The 14,068-nt window shown below is 35.3% G+C and overlaps 1 protein-coding gene across 3 annotated transcripts in view; it reads left to right on the top strand.

Annotated features, from left to right (window-relative positions):
* METTL25 (methyltransferase like 25) overlaps positions 1 to 14,068 on the top strand; it is a gene marked incomplete at its 3' end in the record, with an annotated part of 136,483 nt that overhangs the window by 96,979 nt on the left and 25,436 nt on the right. For all 3 annotated transcript variants that reach the window (XM_080810771.1, XM_080810770.1, XM_080810769.1), the window contains exon 9: positions 10,875 to 10,968. In XM_080810771.1, the coding sequence (XP_080666897.1) occupies positions 10,875 to 10,968 (94 nt within the window). The remainder of the gene's footprint in view (positions 1 to 10,874; positions 10,969 to 14,068) is intronic.

Genomic DNA, 14,068 nt, shown 5'->3' with positions numbered 1-14,068 from the left:
TCAGTGTAGATGAATCTTGTGAATATAAAAGTCATAGTAAAACTTCTGTAAAATGGTTCCATTTGTATAATTCAAACAAGCACAACTGTATAATTATTTAGGAACATAAATATATGATAAATAGTCAAGAAAAATATAAGAATGATAAACACAAACAAGATTCAGTATTGTAGTTTCTTATGGGAGAGGGGACATTTGAGTAGACAGGGAGATGAGACGGGGAAGACAGGGAGTACAGAGGGATTTCAGTATCCTGGTAATGTTCTACTTTTTAGTTTGGTATTGGGTACAAGGGTTCATTTTACTGACATTCTTTGTACTTTTATACGTATTTTATAAATACATGTTTGTGTTCAATAACAATAACATTTTAATTTTTTATTAGGCTATACCCCAGGCTTAGTTGAGCAACAAGTTATACTCGTAGTATCTATTATAGTCCCTTCATTATAGTGATAAGAAAAACTAAGATATAAGTGGTTAAAAGCTTGCCTAAAGTCATACATCCTGAAAAACTAGGATTTGGACTAATTCATAGTCCATAAGTATTTTCACTATCCCATACTTCTTTTTAACTTACATTTTTTGGAATATTTTTAATAAGATTTGAGTTGCATAGATCTTTTTATTAGGATTGTAAACCAAGGTTAACTTGAGTGGAATCTCTGTCCAGCAAAGGTACTCAAGTCAACCACATTAACAAAATGAAGTCTAAAAATCATACGATAATCCCAGTAGGTGCCGCAAAAACATTTGACAAAATTGAACATCCATTTTATCCATTTGATAAAAGCTCTTGACAAAATAGGTATAGAGGAGACGTTCCTAAATGTAATAAAGGGCATATATGTATGATAAACTTACAGCTAATAATCATACTCAATAGTAAAAAGCTTAGATCTTTTCCTCTAAGATGAGGAATAAGACAAAGATGCCCACTTTCAGTACTTCATTCAGTATTTATTCACTTTTATAGTATTAGAATTCCTAGCCAGAGATGTAAGGCAAGAAAAGGAAATGAAAGACACCCAAACGGGAAAGAAAGAAGTAGAACTGCCACTGTTTGCAGATGGCATGATTTTATACAGAGAAAACCCTAAAGATTCCACCAAAAAACTGTAAGAACTAATAAATGAATTTAGTACCATGCTGTCTTGATGATCACAGCTTTGTAGTAAAGCTTAAAATCAGGCAATGTGATGCTCCCAGTTTTGTTTTTCAACATTTCCTTAGCAATTTGGGGTCTTTTCTGGTTCCATACAAATTTTAGGACTGTTTGTTCCAGCACTTTGAAAAATGCCAGTGGAATTTTGATTGGGATGGCATTGAAAATATAGATTGCTCTGGGCAGTATAGACATTTTAACAATGTTTAGCAATCCATGAGCATGGAATGCTTTCTGTCTTTTTATGTCTCCTTCAATATATTTCATCAGTGTTCTATAGTTCCTTGAGTACAGATCCTTTACCTCTTTAGTTAGGTTTATTCCAAGGTATCTTACGGTTCTTGGTGCTGTAGTAAATGGAATCGATTCTCTAAATCTATTTTCTATATTTTCATTATTAGTGTATAAGAAAGCAACTGATTTCTGTACATTGATTTTGTATCCTGCCACGTTACTGAATTGCTGTATGAGTTCTAGTAGTTTGGGGGTGGAGTATTTTGGGTTTTCCATATAAAGTATCATCTCATTTGTGAAGAGAGAGAGTTTGACTTCTTCTTTGCCAATTTGAATACCTTTTATTTCTTTTTGTTGTCTGATTGCTGTTGCTAGGACTTGTAGTACTATGTTGAACAACAGTGGCGAGAGTGGGCATCCTTGTCATGTTCCTGATCTCAAAGGGAAGGCTGTCAGCTTATTCCCATTGAGGATGATATTCGCTGTGGGTTTTTCATAGGTCCTGGCACAAACACAGACACATAGACCAGTGGAACAGAGTAGAGAGTCTAAATATGGACCCACAACTCTATGGTCAAATAATCTTTGACAAAGCAGGAGAAAATATCCAGTGGAAAAGACAGTCTCTTCAATAAATAGTGCTGGGAATATTGGACAGCTATGTATAGAAGAATGAAACTCAACCATTCTTTTATACCATACACAAAGATAAACTCAAAATGGATAAAAGACCTCAATGTGAGGCAGGAATCTATCAAAATCCTAGAGGAGAACTTAGGCAGTAACCTCTTCAACATTGGGCACAGAACTTCTTTCAAGACATGTCTCCAAAGGCAAAGGAAACAAGAGCAAAAATGAACTTTTGGGACTTCATCAAGATTAAACGTTTCTGCACAGCAGAGGAAAAAGTCAAAAAAACAAAGAGGCAACCCATGGAATGGGAGAAGATATTTGCAAATGACACAGCAGACAAAGGACTGATATCCAAGATCTATAAAGTACTCCTCAAACTCAACACTCAAAAGAACAGATAATCACGTCAAAAAATGGGCAGAAGACATGAACAGACACTTCTCCAAAGACATACAAGTGGCCAACAGACACATGAAAAAATATTCATCATCGGTAGCCATCAGAACCAAATCAAAACCACATTGAAATACCACCTTACACCAGTCAGAATGGCCAAAATTAACAAGACAGTAAATAACAAGAGTTGGAGAGGCTGTGAAGAAAGGGGAACCCTCTTATTGGTGGGAATGCAAGTTGGTGCAGCCATTTTGGAAAACAGTGGAGATTCCTTAAGAAATTAAAAATAGAGCTACCCTATGACCCTGCAATTGCACTACTGGGTATTTACCCCAAAGATACAGATGTAATGAAAAAAAGGCCATCTATACCCCAGTGTTCATAGCAGCAATGACCACAATCACCAAACTGGAAAGAGCCAAGATGCCGTTCAGCAGACGAATGGGTAAAGACGATATGATCCATATATATAATGGAATATTATGTCTCCATCAGAAAGGATGAATACACAACTTTTGTATCAGCATAGATGGGAGGAGATTGTGCTAAGTGAAATAAGTCAAGCAGAGAGAGTCAATTATCATATGGTTTCACTTACTTGTGGAGCATAAGGAATAACACAGGACATTAGGAGAAGGAAAGGAAAAGTGAATTGGGGGAAATTGGAGGGGGAGATGAAGCATGAGGAACTGTGGACTCAGAGAAACAAACTAAGGGTTTTGGAAGGGTGATGGATGGAGGGATAGGTGAGCCTGGTTGTGGGTATTAAGGAGGGTACGTATTGCATGGAGCACTGGGTGTGGTACATAAACAATGAATCTTGGAACATTGAAAAATTTAAATTAAAAAAAAAGTATTGAAAAAACTGAATTCAGTAAAGTTGTAGGATATTAAATCAGTGTACAAAATATTATTAAGTTTTCACACACTAGCAGTGAACTATCAGAGAAGGAAATGACCCCATTTGCAATTGCATCAAGATGTATAAAATAAGAATAAATTTAGCCAAGGAGGGAAAAGACCTATACGCTGAAAACTATAAGATATTGATATAAGAAATTCAAGAATAATGCTCGTAGATTGGAAGAATTAATATTGTAAAAATGATCAACCTACCAAAAGCAATCTACAGATTCAGTGCAAGCCCTGTTAACAATTCCAGTGGAAGTTTTCACAGAAGTAGAAAATAATCTTAAAATTTGTATGGGATGGTAGTCAAAACCCTCTTGAGAAAGAAGAACAAAGCTGGAGGCATCATGCTCCCTGATTTCAAACTATATTATAAAACTATAATAAGCAAAGCAACACGGTGTTGGCATAAAAACAGGCACTTAGAACAGTTGAACAGAATAGAGAGCTCATGGATAGACACCTATGCATATATAGTCAATTAATTTATGACAAAGGCAGTATGAATATCAATAAGGAAAAGATAGTCTCTTCAATAAACCTGGACAGTCACATGCCAAAGAATGAAATTAGACTACTATTGTACACCATACACAAAAACTAACTCAAAAATGGATTAAAAACTTAAATGTAAACCTGAAACCATACAACTCTTAGAAGAAAACATAGGCAATAAACTCCTTGACATCAGTTTTGGCAGTGAATTTTTGGATCTGACTCCAAAAACAGAGGCAAGAAAAGCAAAAGCAAGGGGAACTATATAAAACTAAAAAGCTTCTTGGGGCGCCTGGGTGGCTTAGTGGGTTAAAGCCTCTGCCTTCAGCTCGGGTCATGATCCCAGGGTCCTTGGATCGAGCCCAACATCGGGCTCTCTGCTCAGCAAGGAGCCTGCTTCCTCCTCTCTCTCTGTCTGCCTCTCTGCCTACTTGTGATCTCTGTCTGTCAAATAAATAAATAAAATCTAAAAAAAAAAAACAAAAAAACTAAAATGCTTCTGCACAGCAAAGGAAATGATCAACAAAATGAAAAGGCAACCTGCTGAACATTTGCAAGTCATATATCTAAGTAAGAGGTTAATATCTAAAATATATAAAAACTCATAGAGCCCAATACCAAAAATACAAACAATCCAATTAAAACATGGGTAAAGGACCTGAATACACATTTTTTCAAAGAAGACTTACAGATGGCCAACATGCATGTAAAAGAATATTCAACCTCACTAATCATTAGGGAAATGCAAGTCAGAACCACTGAGATATCACCTCACACCTGTTAGAATGAGTGCTACCAAAAAGACGGAAAATAACAAGTGTTGGTAAGGATGTGGAAAAAGGGGAACCCTGTACACTGGTGGGAGTATAATTTGGTGCAGCCACTATGGAAAACAGGATGGAGGTTCCTCAAAAAATTAAAAGCAGAGCTACCAAGTGATCCAACGATTTTACTTCTGGGTATTTATTTGAAGAAAATGAAAACATTAATTCAAAAAGACACCTGCATCCTTATGTTTATTGCAGCATGATTTACAATAGCCAAGATATGAAAACAATCTAAGTGTCCACTGATGGATGAATGGATAAAGAAACACATACACAAATGGAATACTACTCAGCCATAAAAAAAGAATGGGATCTTCCATTTCTAACAAAGTGGATGGATCTTGAGGGCATCATTATACTCAGTGAAATTAGTCAGGTGGAGAAAATAAATACCATGTGATTTTACCTACATGTGGAATCTAAAAAAGGCAAAACAAATCAAAACAACACAAAACAAAATAAAACAAAAAAACAAGCTAGTAGATACACAGAACACACTGGTGGTTGCCAGAGAAGAGGGAGGTAGGAAGTGGTCAGAGTGGGTAAAGAGGGTCAAAAGGTACAAACCTTCAATTATAAAATAAGTAAGTCATGGGGATATAATATACAGCATGGTGACTATTGTTTATTAATAGTACTACTATTATTGCTTACCGGAAGTTGCTAAGAGAGCAAATGTTAAAAGTTCTCATCACCAGAAAAATAAATATTTTTCTTACTGTGTATGGTGCATATTAACTAGACTTGTGATCATTTCACAGTGTGTACAAAAATCGAGTCATTTGGGGCACCTGGGTGGCTCAGTGGGTTAAGCCTCTGCCTTCGGCCCGGGTCGTGATCTCAGGGTCCTGGGATCGAGCCCCGCATCGGGCTCTCTGCTCGGCGGGGAGCCTGCTTCCCCCTCTCTCTCTGCCTGCCTCTCTGCCTACTTGTCATCTCTCTCTCTCAAATAAATAAATAAAATTAAAAAAAAAAAATCGAGTCATTACCTTGTATACCTAAAACTAATATGATGTTATATGCCAAGTATACCTCAATTTTTTAAAAAGTATGAATGCTAGAAACAGAAAATAAGATTACCTAATTACTTCTTTCTCATTTTGCTTAATTTATTTTCTTGTTAACTAAAATAATGTGCAAGTGACACACAGTTTTAGAATATCTGAAACATTTTTCTAAAAGTTTAAGTGTAATTGTTTATAGCCTAGGATGAGAAGTAAACTTTTTCATGGACTTAAATAATACCATTTTACTCTAATAATTTTAATTGTGTTTGAGCACTTAATATTCATGTTCAAACTCAATAATTTATAGAAAACTCTTGATTTTATAATCAGTCCTTATCTGGAAACTCTCTCAAGAGGAATAAAGTATCAAAGAAGGAATTTCATAGTGTAAAAATCTCTTAGATTTTTACTGTAAAAATACTTAGAAAGCAGGGGAAATATATACACTTTACTCAGTTATTCTCTTTCATAATGAGTATGATACATAGCTGTACAATAAATATTATAATTTTTGATACCATTATATATTACATAATTTCATTTTGATTTTTCTATAATCAGATAGAAAAGTTATAAGCCAGATTATAATAGCTGGCTCACAAAATTAAAAACATTAATCTATAATGTGTGGCCAAATTGAAGTTAGGAAGTCTGTCTTTTAAATTTAAGAGTAGTTTGAAGACCATTTTCAGGAAAATTTTATGTTGTGGATCTCAAGTCTTTCAGTATCTATTAGCATAAAAAAGGCACAAAATAATTTATTTTATAAGTATTTTGTAGTGGTGGAGAAACTGGATTTTGTCATTTTCTGTCCTGCATGTGCTTGTTTTCATTTATTTAGTATATATCTACTTCACATGTTCCTAAAATTTCCTACACTAATGTTGCCTCTTTGGGAAGTGCTACATGTAAACCATGTTCTTGCAATTGTATTTTTGGAAAAGCGTGTGGGTGGTGTTGGATTCACTTGAGTAGAATTTTAATTAGATCTACTGCATTCACTTTTATTAAACGAAAGAATACTAATTCCTTTTTAGCATGCTGACCGTGCTTTATTCTGACAGAGGGCCCTCTAAATTTGTTCTTCAAGTCCCATCATTTATCTTTCAGAAACAGTCATGTCACTTTTCTAACTTCAAAATGTTTGATAATTCTTCTTTATATTCAAACAATAAAATATCCTTATTATGGCATTTAAGGCCATTTCTGTTTTGTCACTAAGGTCCTTTACAGGCTAACCCATCACCCCATTTTTCTTCCCTCTGCACCCGAAGCAGCTGCCCATGCACACTGTCCTGGCACACTGGATTATTCATCATCTCCCATGCAGTTAACTTTAAATCTGCTGTATTTCCTTGGAGTTCCTCTATCTACATGGAATATCCTCCCCATTTCGGCCACCCTTTCCTTCCACAGCTTCTGGCAGGTAAAATCTAGGCGCTCTTTAAGTTTAGAAGACAGTTTAGAAGACATCTCTGTGATATCTTTCTTTTCTCCTTCTCACCCTCTTCTCCCATAGGACTTAATCAGTGTCATAGTGTCAAAGTCATAGGACTTTACAGTTCTGATCGAACCTGATAGTACAATTAGTCATTTGTTTCTACTCCTCTACCACCTAGTGAGTTCCTCAGTGGCCAGTTTTTAGTTTTATTAAATGAAAAACGATGTATCATAGTGCTTAAGAGCATAGATTCTGAAAATCCTTTCGGGACCTCATATTCCCCTTCAACTATCTTTTATCTATTCTTTTCTTTACTGGAAAACTCCTTGAAAATGCTGCCAATTTCTTTCCCTTTTGCTCTTGAATTCCAATCAGATTTTACTTCCATCACCCTCAAACAACGCTTTCAGGGGCACTAATGACCCATGTTTCTAAATCCCATTGTCAATTCTCAAACATCTTACTTGGCCCTCATCAGTATTTTACATAATTTAACACTCAAGTGATGGTCCCTTTTCTCTCATATTGTAAGCAAAGTCCTTCATAAGATACCTTTTTTCCCTTCTCTCTCTTCCTCTCTCTCTTTCTCTCTCTCTCTCTTTTTTTTTTTTTTTGCTTTATTTTTTTGATTCCTCTTCTTTCAAAGCTCTAATTGTTAGAGTGCTTTTTTTTAAGTTGTTTTTTTTGTTTGTTTGTTTGTTTGTTTTTTTATTTAACAGACAGGGATCACAAGTAGGCAGAGAGGCAGGCAGAGAGAGAGGGGGAAGCAGGCTCCCTGCTGAGCAGAGAGCCAGATGCAGGGCTGGATCCCAGGACCCTGGGATCATGACCTGAGCTGAAGGCAGAGGCTTAACCCACTGAGCCACCCAGGTGCCCCAAGTTGTTGTTTGGTTTTTTTTTTTTTTAATGTTGCTCAAGTTTTACTTTATTTTCATCTTAAATGTACCATTTTCCCCCCACAGATTTCTTTATTTTTTTTTAATGTTTTATTTCTTTTCAGCGTAACAGTATTCATTGTTTTTGCACCACACCCAGTGCTCCATGCAATCCGTGCCCTCCCTAATACCCACCACCTGGTTCCCCCAACCTCCCACCCCCCGCCCCTTCGAAACCCTCAGGTTGTTTTTCAGAGTCCATAGTCTCTCATGGTTCACCTCCCCTTCCAATTTCCCTCAACTCCCTTCTCCTCTCCATCTACCCTTGTCCTCCATATTGTTTGTTATGCTCCACAAATAAGTGAAACCATATGATACTTGACTCTCTCTGCTTGACTTATTTCACTCAGCATAAATAGCTATCAGACACATGAAAAAATGTTCATCATCACTAGCCATCAGGGAGATTCAAATTAAAACCACATTGAGATACCACCTTACACCAGTTAGAATGGCCAAAATTAGCAAGACAGGAAACAACATGTGTTGGAGAGGATGTGGGGAAAGGGGAACCCTCTTTCACTGTTGGTGGGAATGCAAGTTGGTGCAGCCACTTTGGAGAACAGTGTGGAGATTCCTCAAGAAATTAAAAATAGAGCTTCCCTATGACCCTGCAATTGCACTACTGGGTATTTACCCCAAGGATACAGATGTAGTGAAAAGAAGGGCCATCTGTACCCCAATGTTTATAGCAGCAATGGCCACGGTCGCCAAACTGTGGAAAGAACCAAGATGCCCTTCAACGGATGAATGGATAAGGAAGATGTGGTCCATATACACTATGGAGTATTATGCCTCCATCAGAAAGGACGAATACCCAACTTTTGTAGCAACATGGATGGGACTGGAAGAGATTATGCTGAGTGAAATAAGCCAAGTTGTTTTTTTTTTTTTTTAATCTGTAGTTACTACCTAGGTGATTTCATCATGGCTCATGGCTTTAAATACCATCTATATGCTGATGTATCCAAACTACAGTCCAGTTACTAACAGTCTTATTCTTCCCATTGCTCAGGCTAGAAATCTTGGAGGCAGTATTGACGTCTCTCTTTCTCACACTGCCTAGATACAGCCCTTCAACTATTTTTATAGTCTCTACCATCAAAATATATCTAAAATTCTCTTACTTCTAACCATCCTCAAGGTCACCACCCTGATTTAAACCTCTCCTCTAGATTATTGTAATAACTTCCTAAATGGTCTTACTGCTTCTATTTTCACTACCTATAGTAGGGAAGATATACATACTATTATATGGTATCTGTTACACATAAGATACATAAGTATGTGTAGGAACTGAGAATTACACAAAAACTTTTAAGAGATGTAATTTCTGTTTCCTGGAACTTATTCAGACAACTATTATTTAAAAGCAATGATGAAATAACAAATGAAGAAGGATTCAGGCTATAGAAACTAGAAAAGATTATTGCTAGTCATGTTACCAAAGAGAATACATAATTTGAACTTGTTTGTATAGGTGACTCTAGCTGAACTGAAGAAGAGAGTGAAGAACCTTATAATCTGTTAGGAAGTGAGTAAATAAGCAAATTCACCAACACATAACTGTGGTGAATAATCTGAAACATTGAGTAGAGAAAACTGAATTCTGGATTATAATGGGAAAGTGTGGGAATAGCCAGAAAATAGTGGGCCCTGATCACTTAACTAAGGAGTTTCAAATTTCCCCCCACGAAATGGCAAAGGTATTGAAAGTTTTTTGAGCAGGGAAGTACTAAATAAAAATGTTCCTCTAAGAAAATATGACAGTGCAGGCAGAAATGAAGAGGACAGACTTAAGGCTTAAATAGTAAGTAGCTATAATAATTGGGACTTGTGGTAATCTTAAATGGAATTGAGGAGGCCATCTAGAAATGGAGCTAAGAGAATATATTTGAGATATATTTCAAAAGAAGAATTGATAGACCTTCATGTCTAATTAGAGGGATTAATATTTATACTGCCAAGAGTGATAAGTGAAACTCTTTATCTCAGGAAACAAACTGAGGGTTGCTTTAGTAGAGAGGGGTGGGAGGGATGGGATGTCTGGGTGATGGACATTGGGGAGCATATGTGAGTGCTGTGAATTGTGTTAAGACTGATGAATCACAGAACTGTACCCCTGAAACAAATAATACATTATATGTTAACAAAGAAAAGTATAAAGTGAGGTTTTATTCATTGTTTTTGATAACTTAGAAGTGGTGAATTTTTTATTCTTTTAATTTTTTCTATATTCTACCTCAGTTGCAACCAAAATTGTGTGATGTGATAGTCTAGCATTTCATTATTTAAATTGAAAACCATCTGATGGTATTTTGTTTAAACTGTGGTGAAAATCTGCAGGGCATAATGAGATCAAGTCAGACTCAACTCAGCATATGGTGCTTTAATGGCTGGCACTGAAGGAGTTCTCTTTGCATAGCTGTTGAATTATCGCCACCATTAGCAGGTGTTGCAGTGAAATATGCACTATAATGTTGCCAGTAAAATTAAATGTGTTTTGTAGCATAATGGAAACTTTTGAAAGACCTATAGTTCTCTTTAAAAATTAAGCTTTTTAATATTGTAAGTTTACAAGTTCTTTCTCATAGTATTGTCTTCAGATATTGTTTTCCACTGCTGTATGTTGAAGGAATTCTCAGAAGCAGATCTTAAACACTTTATAATATGTAATTTTAAAATGTTTACAAAAATATTACTCCATTTTTGTCAAATCTGAAGCTTGTGCCATATACACAGGAAGTATTTAAAAATATTTCATGATTGAATTTAAAATCATCTATAACTTAAATTGGGAAAACTAAAAAGTGATTCATTTTTATTTTGCAGTGATCGGCACGTTGGTAAAATTTATTCCAAATCCTCTTCCTTTCTGGACTACGTCAGAAAGTCTCTGAAGAAGCTTGGATTAGATGAGTCCAAGGTCAGTATATGATTGTTGTTTTCATAAAAAACAAAACAGGAGAACTTCTAGGAGTAATGAATTGAGATGATACAAAATAATTTACCTTCTACTTTTCTCCCATTTGTGAAAAATGTCTAATTATATTGAGATCATAGATCTCTAGAGAGACTCCTTCTTAGGTTTATTCAGATACCATGTACCAGTTCTCAAACTAAAACAGCTAAAAAGCAAGTAATAGAACAAATGGAAATTACAAGTAAAGCAGGAGCAATAAGATAATAAACTGCATTTATTTAAAGACTGTATAACTAATTAAAATAAAAAATCTTAAATTCAAAAGCCTTTTTGAATGGGAGAATCCTGAAAGGTGGTGACATCATAGAGGGGGCCCAAGCTAATAATTGAGAACATAATGTTGAAGATAAAATGGTAAGCTGGTTGGCCAGTAGTAATAAATATTCTAACCCTGAGAAAAAAATAAACTTTCAATTCAGAGTTATTTACCAAAGTATTAAGTTGAACTTGGACCACTCTGGTATTTTGGGTTTTTGTGTTTGTTGGTCTGGGTTTTTTGTTTGTTTGCTGGGGAGGGGCAGAGAGAGAGGGAGAGAGAATCTTAAGCAGGTCATGCCCAGAGTGGAGCCAGATACAGGGATCCATCTCACAACCCTGAGATTATGACCTGAACTGAAATCAAGAGTTGGACACCTAACCTACTGAGCCACCCAAATGCCCCACTCTGGTATTTTGAATTGATTATAAACTGAAATAAAGAATAAAATAGGTGGTTAAAGGAAAGAGATGGATTTCTTGAAGAAGTAACACAAGTATGATTACATTGAATCGCTAAAGGGTATTAGTGTACCAGTTTTCACTTCCTTCCCAGTTGCTTTATTATTTAAAGCAATTAGACTGTTATTAATCAGATTCCTCCTCTATAAAATGGCTATTCAAAAGCATTTCGAACTCATATGATGTGAGATTAAATGGGGTAATATATATAAAATACCAAGCACAATGTTTTTACATAGTAAATGCAAGCAAGATAGTATTAGTTTGTTTCGTTTTTATATATAGTTTTTATTATATATTATAGATATATAGGATATTATTTATTAATGTTATTAATGTTATTTTAATAATATTATTATACTTTATGTATCGTTTTTATTATTCTGATCTTTGTATATGTTTGACCAGTAATAACACAATTGATATGATGCTTGTCAATATTTTTATTTAGTCACCAAATGAAAATCCTTCTAGTCTTACATAAATGAATGAGAATAGACAACTTTTATCTTGATTATTTTATTTCTGGGTTTTTAAAAAAATATTTTTAATAAATCGGACTGGTTTTCCTTCCAATCAGTCTTATTTAATGTACATCTTTATTCCATATCTCAATTTTATATATTGCAGTAATATCAAGAACACAGACCTAAGCATTATTTTCACAGATGAAGAGCTAAGTTTTTACTTAAACTAAAAATATATTATCCTTTGCCAAAAACTAAACAGCAAAAATCCAGAAAAAAATGTTGCTTATCCTTCCTGATAGCTTTCTCTTTCCAAATTTGTCTTTAATAACCATAGTAATTATTCCTTCATGCACTTATTATATGACTGATAAGAATTTTTTTTAAGGGAAAGAGAGAGCAGGGTGTCAGGAGGAAGGTCAGGGAGAGGGAGAATCTGAAGCAGACTCCTCAGTGAGTGCAGAGTCTGATGTGAGGGTCAGTCACCCGATGCAAGGCGACCCTAAGATTATGACCTGAGCTTAAACCAGGAGTCAGATGCTTAACCAACTGAGCCACCCAGGCACCCCTGACAGGAATATTAATTAATAAGTAATATTTACTAAGCACTTGCTGTGTGGTAGTTATTGTGCTAAGAACATCACAACATTATCTCATTTGCTCTTCACAGAAACACTTATGGTAGATCCTATCATTATCCCCAATGTAATGATCTAGAAAGAGAGGTGTGAAAAAAGGCAAGTCATTTTCCCAGGGTCAAGGAGCCAGCAAGTAGTAAAGGTGGATCTTGAGCACAGATTCAGCTAACATCAAAACCTCAACTGTTAACCACAAGAGAAAAAAAGACTAAGGTACATAGGTATCACCATGTAAAATTAGTCTTAAATTATTCTTTGTGTTAGTTAATAAAGGCAATAGTAGTGCCCTACTGGTTTTTTCATAATACTGTTTAAGCTCATTAAGAACAAATATGTCAGACAAAAAGGAACAAGAAACCCAAGCTGGAACACTTTGGGGGAGGAAGGTACAGAACAACGTAATAACAATGTAACAAATGCTTAAAATCATGTACTGGTGAAAGGTAGGAAACAGATGAGTAGGTGCTTTGGGGGTGGGGGGTTGGTTTGAATTTTAAGCAAGAGGAATTGAGAAAGTTTTATGTCAGGTCAGAGTTGTTGGAAAGAGCACAAAACCAAAGTTATGTTTTTGATCCAATACAAACTCCTAATATTTTTCTCCCACATCATGAAGTATCAATGCTCAAATTAAAGTTTTGACAAGCTCAGTAAAAAGAAGTTTGTGTATGGTTTCATTTTAAAAATGAAATTAATTTTCACATGCAAGTAGTAAAAAGTAAGCACTGAAAAATTATCAAAACCATTTAAGTTTAAAATGTTAAATATACCACAGTACTTAAAAGATCTTTGACTAAATTTATTATCATTTATTGATAAACATATAGTTGGGTGTGTGGTGAATGCCTTGATGTGTTTCTAATCTTTTTAAGCAAATCTCTTAATACTCAAAACTATGTAGTTATAAAGTATCTAGAAAATCTCTTAATGTGCTCTGGATATATTTTTAGTTACAAGAAATCATGTTAACTGTATGAAATTAAACAGAAAACATTCCCAAACAAATTATTATTCCAAAGGAAACCAGAACTCCATGTACTAGATATATAAGTGGCTTATGCACAGCTTAAAAGCTTAGTCCATAATTCCTGTAGTCAGTTGTGAAAGACAGCATTGGACAATTCTCTTAGAGCAGGATTTGGCAGCACTATTGACATTTGGATAAGTCTTTGTTGTGGGAGGCTGTCCTGTGCATTGAAGGATGTTTAGCAGCGTCCCTGATCT

The sequence above is a fragment of the Martes martes genome (assembly GCF_963455335.1).
Source record: "Martes martes genome assembly, chromosome: 8".
NCBI lineage: Eukaryota > Metazoa > Chordata > Mammalia > Carnivora > Mustelidae > Martes > Martes martes.
Note: the sequence above shows the minus strand (reverse complement) of the source record. Positions and strands in the feature narration are given on the sequence as shown.